This window comes from Lissotriton helveticus, chromosome 7 (genome assembly GCF_964261635.1).
Source record: "Lissotriton helveticus chromosome 7, aLisHel1.1, whole genome shotgun sequence".
In the NCBI taxonomy this organism is placed as follows: domain Eukaryota; kingdom Metazoa; phylum Chordata; class Amphibia; order Caudata; family Salamandridae; genus Lissotriton; species Lissotriton helveticus.
Genome location: NC_136068.1, coordinates 1,535,022,529 through 1,535,034,972, shown reverse-complemented (window position 1 = coordinate 1,535,034,972; position 12,444 = coordinate 1,535,022,529). Strand labels below are relative to the sequence as shown.

The window sequence follows — 12,444 nt, the reverse complement described above, 5'->3', positions numbered from 1 at the left end:
GTGGCGGAAGTGATCGTTGCCCACCCCATCCCGATAAATATGATTGCATGCCTGGGTGGCAGATAATGCACATGCCTGAATATTAAATTCACCTACCCCTTCCAATTACAAAATCCATGTGAATAGAACCTCAGAAGGCTTCGAGGCCATGGTCAAGAGCTGTAGACACACTACCATGCGTTGAATCAAAGATATTATTATAAAAATTTACAATTACAAGATCTCCCTTGCCCTTTTTATTCAGTCGCAATCATTGAGAATGGGGAGCCACTGATAAGATCTTCATAGCTTTTACAGGAATTTTATTAGGAATAAGAAACTGGAGTCACCCTTTTGGCTGCCCTGCTTGAGGTGCTAAATTCCAAAAAGTGGGAGGAAACCCCTTCTAAGTGTTCTGTGCTTGTACACCAGGTTTCTTGCATACATATAATATCATATCCAGATATAGTGTTAAACCAATCATCATTTCCTATCTTGTTCGTTAGCCCATTCACATTCCATGTTTCAAACTTAAACCTTCCCTCAGAGTAGTGACTTACAGGATCCATATTTGAAGCACAGGTAGATGTGTTAGAGGAGCTAGGATGTTCGTTGAAGCTTGCCTTTACGGCCTTAGCTACAGGCAACCTACTATCTGATGCCGTCCCAGAAATAAATACATTATCTTTTGGGGGCAGAAGATTTGCCTGGACGGTAATAAAATCCCTTTGTTCAATAATTCCCGGAGCCCCCAACATGGTATCTGCCACGACTAAGTCATTCATTATCATCTAAGGTGCTCAATACCTGGTATCTATTGGGCAGTTCGAAAACTCAATGGGTGTCGCTCCCCTAAGCGAGCCGTGTTTTGTCCATAGACCTGGAGGTTAGTGGTATGCCAAACAAAACGCATGAAAGGGTGGGTGGCAGGGGTGACGGGGGGGGGGGGGTGCAGGAAAATGTAGCGATGACAGTACAACATTTACCTTGTCTAGTCCAGTGGCACTTAACCCCTGATCCGAGAACCCTGGGGTCCGTGAGCCCTACTCAGGGGGTCTGAGACTTATCAAATTATATAATAATAAAATGAATGCATTAAAATTAATAATTATATAACAATAATGAAGCAATATTGAAAAAGCAAAAACGCTCTCTACATTTGATTGTGAATTCAACCAAATATTTCAATACTTGAGCATGTTTGCTGTATACTTGTTTTTATTTTTATTTTTGTGCATAGTTTTGAAAATCAATCCTGGAAATTGCTTATCCGGGGTCACTAGCTTCCAATAATGACTCAGTGGAGGCCTGATGATTACAGTGATGATTTAGTGGGGGGTCTAGAGAAGTCAAAAAGTTAAGAAACGCTGGTCTAGGTCTTTGCACTAGATATTTCTTCCTCTTGACAATGCCTAATGCAACACTGTCTTCCAGTGATCCATATCGGGCACATGTCTCCTCCGACCAACGATGACTTACTCCATCAAGAGATATATTAAGGCACTGGAAATGGGGCTTCAGTATCCAAAATGTCAGAATCAACAGTTTAAGTTGAGAAGACGTGATGCTGCCAGTGCAGCACCTGCTCTGTGTATGACAAGAGTGTTTTTGGGGGGTGGAGGAAGCGCGCAGTTGCACCACAAAATGCAGAAAAAAAGCATCAATCAAGTTGATGACTTCTACCTCAGTGGGTCTCCTTTACTAAAAGCCTGAATAAAACAATGGCCTTAATAAAGTCTACTTGAGACCCTCAAGGTTGAGTAGCCTCGCTATACAAACCCCTCATTTGACTGACTGAAATGTATTCAACCTCAATTATCTAGAGTTGAGCTATTTTTCTGCTCTTTGGGACGGAATCAATTGGAATATGGAAGATTTTTGTTAAAGTTGAAGGTTTACCATCCAGAATGCTGCTTCACTGCCCAGTCTTCAGGCAGTCATTTAGAGCATCTATCTCATGGACAAGTTATTTCTTACCCAAGGATATTTGTGTTATAGATATAGTCCTGAAAGATCTGTGTAACTCTAGAAATAGCTCTGCTTTGAGAATACAAGTGTGTAAGAACTCAAAAGGATGGTTTGCTGTATAGGGACAAGGTTGATGTTTAAATTCCTAGTCCGCAGGAGAGTGTAACCGAGGGTTGGCTATGCTTTCATTTGCCTGCATAGGCAATAGTTCGGCAACATGAATGATAGCTCTGTTGTCTCAAAGGGTTGAACCTTGCATATTTGAGTAAACATATTTGAGTAAACCAAGGAATGTTTGTGCTATGACATACCCTACCCTGCAAAAGATGTATAAATTGAAGGCCAGCTTCGCTGTCATAGATCTAAGCCTGTACAATATGTAACACAATAGGTATGTTTGCTGTGAGTTGCATGATACAATAATATCTATATTACGTGGGTGGTAACTCTGCTCTAGTAGGCATACGCCTACAAGACATGTAATATGACACCTAGCATTACTATGAGGGATGTGAGCATCTAAGAACTGTGTAACCCGAAGGACAGCTCTCCTCTCAACAGCCTGAGCCTGTGGGGTCTGTGTAGCCTAAGCAATTATTCTGCTTTAAGTTGTGTGACCCTGTCAGAGCTCTGTAACATGACTGCTGGCACTGTGGACAAAGGCCTGAGCATCTAAATACCATCAAACCTGAAGGGGAGCTAAATTTAAGAAGCCCAAAGCTGTACTCTCTTGGTAACTGAGAGATAGAATATGGATGCTCTACTTTCGCAGGGCTACCCAAGAACTCTCTGACCCCATTGAAAGCCTGCCTCAACACCGCCGCAAGACTCCTAACTGGCTCAAAGAAATTCGACCATATCTCTCCCACCTCAAAGTTCTGAACTGGCTTCCCTGAGAGGCCAGAATCCAACTTAAACTGGCCTGCATTACTCACAAAGCTCTTTACTCCAATTCCCCTGCATATCTCGTCCAAAAACTTGTGATATACGGAGGAGCCAGAAACTGTTGCTGCAACCAGCACGCTTTACGGAAGAAAAAAAACATACAATCAGGCCTTGTCTGGGGCGGCTCCAATAATTTGGAACTCTCTCCCACCCGCCATCAGAAGACTTCCGTCCTTGGCACACTTTAAAAAGAAGACCAAAACCTTCTTAATGGGCAAATACCTCGTATAATGATAACATTACAATCACCTCAACAACATGTGCCACCCTCCACCTCGGCATTATCCACGGCTTCTACGGTTGAGACCTATTCCTGCACTGATGGGCATCCCACCCAAGAGCTGAGACTGCGTGCCTTCTTTTATATTGTATCTACCTGTTTTAATTTTTATCCCACATGTAGCCGGGACCTTAGACTGCGTTCTTTTTCTTGTATCACGTATCTCCTATTTTACCCAATTGGTACCTCCCTTCCGAACGCTTTGTATTCCACCCTTAATCCTGTAAAGCGCTCCGATACCCTCATGGGTCTGGTTCACGCTCTATAAAATAAAATAAATAATAGAGCACTCTGATGTCAGACATCAGGTTAAGATCTGTGCATCCTAATAGCAAATTTACTGTAAACTACCACCTTCTTTAAGACATGCAATCTAAGGTTAAGATTTCCTGTCTAAAGCGGAGGTTTATAAAATTCATGTAACCGCATGCTTATGTTTTCTGTCAGAAAACTTAACCCGTACGTTATCTGTATAGTGAGGGACATGTTAATTACTGTCCAAAGTATGAGTCTATGAGAGCCTTGTAAACCGAAAGATTTGCTGTGAGATGCCAGCGTCAGCAGGGGCTAGATAGCTCTGCTGTCAAAGGCATTGTTCTGGTAAGCTGTGAGATAGCAGTACCCAGCCAGATGTATAAGCCTCCTAGAGTTCTGTGCCGAGAGATAGATCTGCAGTTATCGACCTAAAGCTCTATGATCCTTGCAGCCAGTCTGTAACATTGCTGTTACAAGCATGAGGCTAGAAGATGTGTAACTTAAGGCGTAACAAGAGTGAGATCCATGGAATCTGACAGATAAAACGTATTCATGTTGGCTTAATCTGTTGAGATATCAATCTGAAGGTAGGTTTTCTCTACAAAGCAACAGATGTGTGTAACATTTCGGATAGCTATGCCTTTTGAAACCTCATCCTGAACACACTATTCAGTTCAATAGCCAGCTGTGAAGGCTTAAGCCTGTACACCACTACACCCTAAATGACTGCTACGATTGTTGATATTTGCTAGCAAGATGGCTCGTTTACTTAAGTTTGGAACAGTCAACGGGGCTTTCATCAATACGAGAACAATAAATTGGATAATTATGATCCCTGCTACAGACAATGCTCAGTCCAGCAAAAATATTGAGCATTAACTAATAAAATGAGATATTATTTGTTTAACCGAAGAACAATTTTTGCTGTTCTTAACACAAAAGTCTAGACTTTCTGTATATCATGGAATAGCTATATTTGACATACGATGCCTGGATCTGTACAATCTCTGCAGCTTAATGGGCAGTCAAAAAGCTCTACTGATTCTATGAGAACTCTCAAGCTTTTTAGTATGAAGAATGAAATGTATTAAGATAGCTAAGCAGTCTAAAGAGCACACCTCTGTTCAACGTATATATCAGTTCTATTCCGTAAAGTCAGAAGCTATTTTAATACTAAAATTCATGTTTAGAAGTAGAAAGTGGAGACTAGAGTTTCTCAGGCCACTGCTGTGATCTGCATTCTAATGGGCCGTCCCACTCATGCCCGTTTAATCTGCACAACCAGTGTCTCATTTACAAACAAATTGGTGTAGAGCAGTGCTACAAGACTTTTTGCTGCACTGCCCTCCACTAATTTGAAAGGGCAGGAATCCACAATATTTACAAGATACGGTGCAATCATGTCCTTTCAGTCAGTGCCTACACACTAATCAGTGTTTAGCACCAACTAGGCACCCTTTCACCATAGTACAAGGGTTTCTGCATAGAACGAGGAAAACCCCTATCAGGATTATTTATTTATTTATATTTTGAAGGTTTTATATAGCGCGGACAAGACCCTTGCGGGTATCAGAGCGCTTTACAAGCAGCTAGAGCAAATAAAACTCAGATTATAGACAGAAACGGAAAAAATTATGATACGAACACATCATACAAAGAAGGACAACATGTAAACATAGTTCATGTGAACTTGGACAGGAGAATAGCTTTCACTTCTGTTTTCAACAATAGAGTGGAAGGATTCCGTCTGGTTTCAGGGGGTAAAGCATTCCAAAGCCTAGGGGCAATCCCCGAGAAGGCCCGATTATATGTTTTCTTCTTAGAAAATCATTGTGGTTTTAGTAGAAAGTCATTGGCGCTTCTGGAGAATCTTTTGCCACAAGTTAGTACCAATTTATGTGCGCGGTAGCTCGGAGCATTGTGGTGAATAGCCTTGTGTGTCATGCATTCGATTTTCAGTTGAACTCTAGCTTCAAAAGGTAACCAATTGATGGCTCTTAAGTCTGGGGAGATATGGCAGTTTCTTTTGGAGCCAGTGATGAGCCTGGCAGCTGAGTTGATTGAGGCTCTTAGGGGAGCCGTTGTTGATCTTGGTAGCCCACAAAGGGTAGCACTCCCATATTCTATTCTGGGGAGTCCAATAGTTCGAACAGCAAGTTTGAGGTCATTTGCCGGGAGGAAGGGTTTGAGTTTTCTTAGGATATTCATTTGATAAGTTGCGCCTTTTGGTGCGCTGCTGATGCGTTTCAGCATGTTAAGGTTTTTGTCGAGGGTAACTCCCAGTGATTTAGCGGAGTCAATGATAAGAGGTTGGCAGTTGAGTGCTGTGAGGTGTTTCAGTCAGACAGTGATGATAGTCGATTTATTGGGGGGAGCGATGAGGAGGAATTCTGTTTTGAGGGTGTTTAGTTTCAGATGGTTTTGAGCTAGCCAGGACTGGGTTTTTAGAAGCGTTACGCTGAGCGATTTGATGCCACTGACCTCGTCCAGAGAGACGTATGATCTGCAAGTTGCAAGGTCCACTGCGGATATACAGTCACCAGCGATACCCAGATTACCATGGAGAACACTCTTCTGGCAATGCAGTATCGTGAGCGCATAACACAGATTCTTGGCTTGGCTCGTTTAAGAGTTCTGAATACCATGTGGTTCCTATCGTTCAGACCAATCTGGCAAGATTGCATCTTACCTGTTCTAAGATGCCTGCTTTGTGGAGAGGAATGCGTGTTGGATATTTGTCGGACACTTCCATCAGCACTGCCAACGGATATTGACGCTTTGCTTGGTTCGGTAACGGCTCATGCATTGTGTTGTCCCCAGCGGCTACCAATCCTGATGACGGCATTCATTGAGGTCTCACCAGCAATTCCAGAGGAGGGTGAGATACGTGGACCAACAGGCACACAGGTATCATCTACTGTGAACATTGCTAACGCGACTGACGCCGACGGCGATGCTTCTCATCTGTGTACGATTGATCAACTTAATGAAGTGGTTCAACTTTCACCTACTGTGGTAGACGATTTCTATGCCAGCTTAGAAGATTTAATGTTTTCTCCTGACACGAGAATAACTTTTAATATTAGCACACAGTGTTCTATCAACTTTGAATTCAACCTTTGTTTTTCTAAACAAAAACTTCTAACTTTGGAACTCTATTTTTCTATTTGATTTGATTTTTCCCCCAAAATTGAACTTTGGCACAAAGTAATCTGCTTGAAGTAGAACTATTCTTAGAGAACAAGAATTCTTTGAATACTTCCTAGAGACAATATTGACATTATCCAAAAACCAAACCAGTTTATATACTCTGCTATGGGATGATCTCGACCTTTTCCTTCTGTATTTAAGAGCCATTTCATAAATGTTATTTTCATAATTCATTCAGTTAGCATTGCCAATATCATACTTTATGCTTAAATTGGAATCATTGCTTTCATTTTTACAGTACAAATACTCGTTTTTCGTGTACAACCATTTCAAATGCATTTTATGTATTTTTGGGTGGGATTGTAATCACATGCTTTAGATATGTTTTAGTGCTTACATTTAGTAATGTCGAACATAATAAAGTGGAGTGGGTGTTGTATAGCATTTTAGGACCCTAGTGTAATTTTCCCAACAAATGCCCTTATATAGGTATAAATCACCTTGTCCTTATATAGACATAGAAATCATAACCATATTTAGACATAACCAATCCAGTCCAAATAAGGCATGGCTATTTCCACTAGTTCCGAAAAGCCACAACGATTTCTTGGAAAACTCAGCTTCAGCAGTTAGGGGCTTCCCCTTGTTTGAATATTGATTTGTCCAAGAACTCATGGAGTTTTCAAAGAACTACGACTCTTTGATGACGTTATCATGTCCAACTGTATGTCAAACTCGGCACCTTCAAGGTATAAATATGCCCACACTTGCCCTAGCAAACACACGGTGGTTTGGAGCAATTCGACTACTTGCCCGACGCATCTCGCTACAGCAAGTGCCGAAGGAAGCCGACCATCCAGCAGACTCACTGAGAGAGACGCTGTCTTTTCTCTTGCCGAGAAATCCAGCTCCAGTGTTTCCAAGCTCCCCTTGCGGGGTGTTGGGAAATCGAGTACGGAGACAAAGATACCAGACCTCCTTCATTCTAAACCAAGGTACGGAGCTGATTAGACCCTAAGAGAAATCTTGGATAGATTCTTGGCAAAAGAATACTACACTTATGCTACACCTCACTTACGTCTTCCCTCGTACTAGACTTAGGTTAGGTACATCGGGGTAGGCGTATTTTAGAAGCACCAGTTGAGTACTTTTAGTCTTAATTTATTTATGTATGTATTTTATGGCTTAGAAACCATACCATGCTTTTACAGTATTATTTTATAATACTCTTCTTGCTGTATGCATTATACTTTACAGCCAGTGTTACGATTGTAGCAGTTCATTTCTTCTGCATGAGAAAGAAGACTGTTCAATAAATACTTTTATTGAAAACGCCCGTCTCTCTATTTTCTCTGCACCTCTAGTGAAATGAATCATGCACGAATGACTGAGTAAAATATCTATCTATTGTTTCCACGACTCTGAAGATACGTTTTATCTTGGGGAAACAAAGTTGTCATGTTCATGCGGTTGTCAGAAACAAATTAATTCTTGTTTATTCGAGAAAGTTTCTAGTGACCTCTGAGCTAGCTGGCACTCACAATTAAGTTTAATATATTCGATAGAGACCTAGCAGACATAAGCCCTACGTCACATCTATAGGATATATTATTCCAATGCGCAGAGCCTATCGGGAATACAGGAACTACACTTCACTGGGGAGTGGATTTTTAGGTAGATTTGTATATCGTCCGCGTACATATGATATTGAACATTAGAGGAGTGGAAGATTGTTTCTGTGCAGGAAGGGGCACTTTCCTACACAAAAACAATCCTGAGAGGAGTTTTCTTCGTTCTATGCACACTTGGAAAGAGGAAAAGACGAGGAGAAATTAAAACATTTATCCTTGTTACACCTGCTCTGAGGAGGCGTTTGGTTTCAGCGCCGCCCCAGGATTACGTGATTTTGTAAATCTGAGGCAGCATCAACATCCATGAGTGTTGCGTGGGAAAGCCCACGGAACGCCTCCTTGTCGCAGCTTAAGTCAAGCGCGGCCTTGCAATACTCCATATCTATAAGGCCATGCAAAGCCACGCAGGGTAGCTTTGCGTCGCCTCATACATATAATTGAATCCTGAGCGGCGCAGGTCTCTTGAAAATAAACCCAGTGTGTAACTTGCAAAACAGATTCACATGCTCACTGCATTAAAAAAAACTGCAAGTTGGGGAGATTCAGCCACTCAGTCTCAACACCTCGCTCTATCCAAGAGGCTTTCACTATCAACAGATGCTATGGTGCAGGCCTTTCAAACAAACTCTACCCGATTTCTGATTCCACAATGTATGATATATAGTTAATATAAGATTGAAATATACCCCCATTCTACAGAAATAAACTTCCCACCGATTGCGTACCATTTGTGTCTTTCTTGTATATAGGAGGCAGGAGACTATAGGACTCAAAAGTCTTCAGGCCCCCACCCCCCGAAGTCTGGCTCGAGTTGCGCCTCTGATAGGAGGGGCATCTCAATCATTCTTTAATTTCAAACTCCTAACTTGATTAAATTGTTCAGGATAGGAGACTCAAATGGTAATTTCCACAGCGCAAAATACTGTACATGTATTTCAGAATAGAGCAATGTCCCATTACCAGTATGGGAAACTAGCACGATCCCACGCCCCCATACTCGCGGTCTTACGACACTCAGAAGTGCTTCTTTGCACCTTCCTTTGAAGTGGCCAGTGTCAACTCTCCCTTGCAGAGCTCTATGTCAATGTCATGTGTACAGGTTAAAGCTGCTTTGACCCAGTGCTTTAAATGGGCCGGTACTCACAGGTACGGAGTACGAGCACTTCATGTTTTTATCAAGCTGAGTACCGGCACTTTTCCAGTTTCAGGAGAGTACCAGTACTCGGATTGATCAGATGGGCACTGGGCCGATGCCCGAGGGCCAGCTGTGCCCTGTTTATTTGGCAGCATGTTTGCAGTTTTGGTGCCTGCTGGAGGCCTGCCACAGGGGTAAGTGGCCTCTGCTCCTGATGCTCTCATTGTCCTCAGACATTGGACATCGGCTGCCAGGGGCACAGTGAATGGGTGGGAGGGAAGAGAGCCTGCATAAATGACCGTGCCATTAAACGCTTTGCCTCCCACTGAGGTCTGACTCACTTGCGCCTGCAATTCCACCCCCACCCCTGTCCACCTGCTGGGACCTTGACAGGGATGAGGTGGTGGAGATGGCCTGCCTACGTAGCCTGCCTGGAGCCCATGTGAGGTGGGAGGAGGTGTACTGACCTGCCCATCAGAGACCAGTATTGTTCTTCCCCTGACCTCTGCACATGCTCACGACCCTGCAGTCCTCACTGCAAGCTCTCCGGCCCTGTGGCCTTCTGCAGAGGGAAGAGGAAGGAGAATGGGGTGAAAGAAGGTAGAGAGTGAGGGGCAGAGACAGAAAGAGCACATTAGAGTTTAAAGGGGGGAAAACATAGAGACAGAAGGGGTAAGTGCAGACAGAGATGGGGAAGAGATCGAGACAGCTATGGAAAGAGTAACAGAGGCACGGAGATGGCAGATTAGAAATAGAAAGCGTGATAGTAGGGGAGTATAGGATACCTTAGGGGTAAAGAGAGTGGGACAGCAAGAGAAATAGATACAAATGGGAGAGAAGTGAGTGGGATGGAGAGATTAGAGATGTGAAGATTGATAGAGTTTTTGTCTGCTTGTTTGTGTGCGTTAGCCTGGTTGTGTGTATGTTGTGTGTGAGAGAGAAACGATATCAGTGAGGAAGGGAATCAGGACACCCAGGAGGTATTTGAAAAAAAATGCGTCTAATACTGGTTATTAATGATGCTGCCAGTCTCTCTCGTCTTAGTTCACATTATTAGCCTGAAAGTTCTAATACTAATGTTGATAGTTTGGCTGCATTCAGGGTTTAGAAGCTCCTTGCATTGCTCCCAGAAGTACTTCACACCACCCTTTATTAGCATATGTACCTGTAATCTGCACATATGGAAAGTTTGAGATAACTGTCAAGGGCAAATGAATACTCCATAGAAGTGTTTCTATCATATCTCATCCCTCCCACTAGCCACGCCCCCAACTCAATTTAATGCGTACCTGTACTTCTTTTTTCCCATTTAAAGCACTGCTTTGACACAAGAAAAACTGCCGATCCCCCTCACCTGTCTGCGCCTGGTGGTACAGCACATATGCCTCCTGATCCATCACCAGCTCTTCACCATCCGTCAGGGGTTCGAGGCCAGGAACATACACCTTCTTCGGGCTCTTATCACCACTATCCTCTTCCTCCTCCTCCATGATGTCCCCGTCATCCTCATCATCTTCGCTACCAGTCCCTTCCATAAACTCGTCTTCTTCCTCCTCTTTTCCTCCGATATCCTTACACGTGCTCTGTTTCTTCTCCGCCATCTTGGTAAAGGAAGGGAAAAAGCAACGCAGGCTCTGATTGGCCGAAACGTTACTGTCTCCCATTGGCTGTTGTTAAAACATGAGCCGCCTCCAAATACACTGTTAGTTTCCTTTGTTGGGCAGTCAAGCTGTGGTTCATCTAGTGCTGATTGATTTCAGTTTATATCCTGTTTCGGCTTTTGAAGCTTGTAAATAACTTCGAAGTTATTGGTTCTCGTACTGAAAAGAGTCAGACAGGGGTTAGAGAAATACAAAAAGTGAACGTGAAATGGACGAGTACAGAAAAGGAAGACACGGGGGCAGTGGAAATAATGTTAAATATACGAGGGGAAGTAAGTTGAGATAAATAAAAGGAACAGACAATAAAGAAACGAAGGTAGACAGCCAAAAGGAGAAAGCTCTGTAACAAGAGGCCAAGGAAAAAATAAATGTGTGAGGAAAAGAAAAACGAGGAAGAAAGAATTCGTTTTGGCTTCTTTAAATAAACTAAACATGTTTGGAAGGCTTCTTTCACAGATACGGCGTAGACACGATTTGCAGCAGTGCGTGCTTGTCTTAAAAAATTAAGCACGTAACAGGTATGTGTAGCAGTGAAGTGGCCCTTGTCACCGTGTGACCCCTGCAGTTAGGACTCTGTTTTAACCTAAAACAAGTTGCATACTGGGACTTGTAGTTTGTGTGTTAGCATAGAACACGTGCTTACAAATTGCAGCAAATTAATGACTAAAACCAGTGGTCGAAGTGGGGGAAAAAAAGTAGGGGAACTGTGGGCGGAGAATCAGGGGCGGGACTAACCAGAGGATTTGATCAGTGGGCGGAGTCAGAGGTGTGGCTAGAAAGAGCAAAACATACCAAATGTTAGTACGTTTGGCATTTCACTGACCAGTTACAGCTTATAAAGTTATTTAACCCGTTGGCTGCTCCCGGCGGCCATTGGTTGGCTGCTGCCGCCAGCCATTGGCCGACGGCAGCACTACCTCGCTGGTGCTACCGTCGGCCAATGGCCGAGGCGACCGCACCCGTTTTTTAAAACGCCCGCACTGCCGCAAAAATGCGGAAACAGCCAACGGGTTAATTCAAACAATGGTTAAGCATGTTTATTTGAGGTTCAATATATAAGTTGCTTACATTAAAATATATTTACAATGTGGGACATATTTCCAATCACAGAATGTCCCAAATACGCTTATAAGTGAAATCATAAGCCATTTGTCTCCGAGCCATGCAGTTTCTTTCATCAGCACTTCTCCCTTTTTCTAACCTTTTCTGAACATAAAATGACAGTAAAAGGCAAAATTATGTTTTCATTCAGAAAGAGAACAAAAAGCAGTAACCCACTGAGCTATGCATATAAAATATTGCTCTTTCATATGTATGGTACACGTTATTTGCAGCAGGCATATTAACCGTCTGCGCTACCTTAGATGAGTCAAAACAGCCATTAGACAAAACTCCCCTCCCATCTCTCTCCAGCAGGTACATTGATCACCAGAGTTACCT

The 12,444-nt window shown here is 42.9% G+C and overlaps 1 protein-coding gene across 1 annotated transcript in view; it reads right to left on the bottom strand.

Moving 5' to 3' along the window:
* Window positions 1-10,971, bottom strand: part of GRWD1 (glutamate rich WD repeat containing 1) — a 52,574-nt gene extending 41,603 nt beyond the window's left edge. The window contains exon 1 of the mRNA XM_078654975.1: window positions 10,698-10,971. Coding sequence (XP_078511101.1) covers window positions 10,698-10,944 — 247 coding nt within the window. The 5' untranslated portion in view covers window positions 10,945-10,971. The remainder of the gene's footprint in view (window positions 1-10,697) is intronic.
* Between the last annotated feature and the right edge of the window lie 1,473 nt (window positions 10,972-12,444).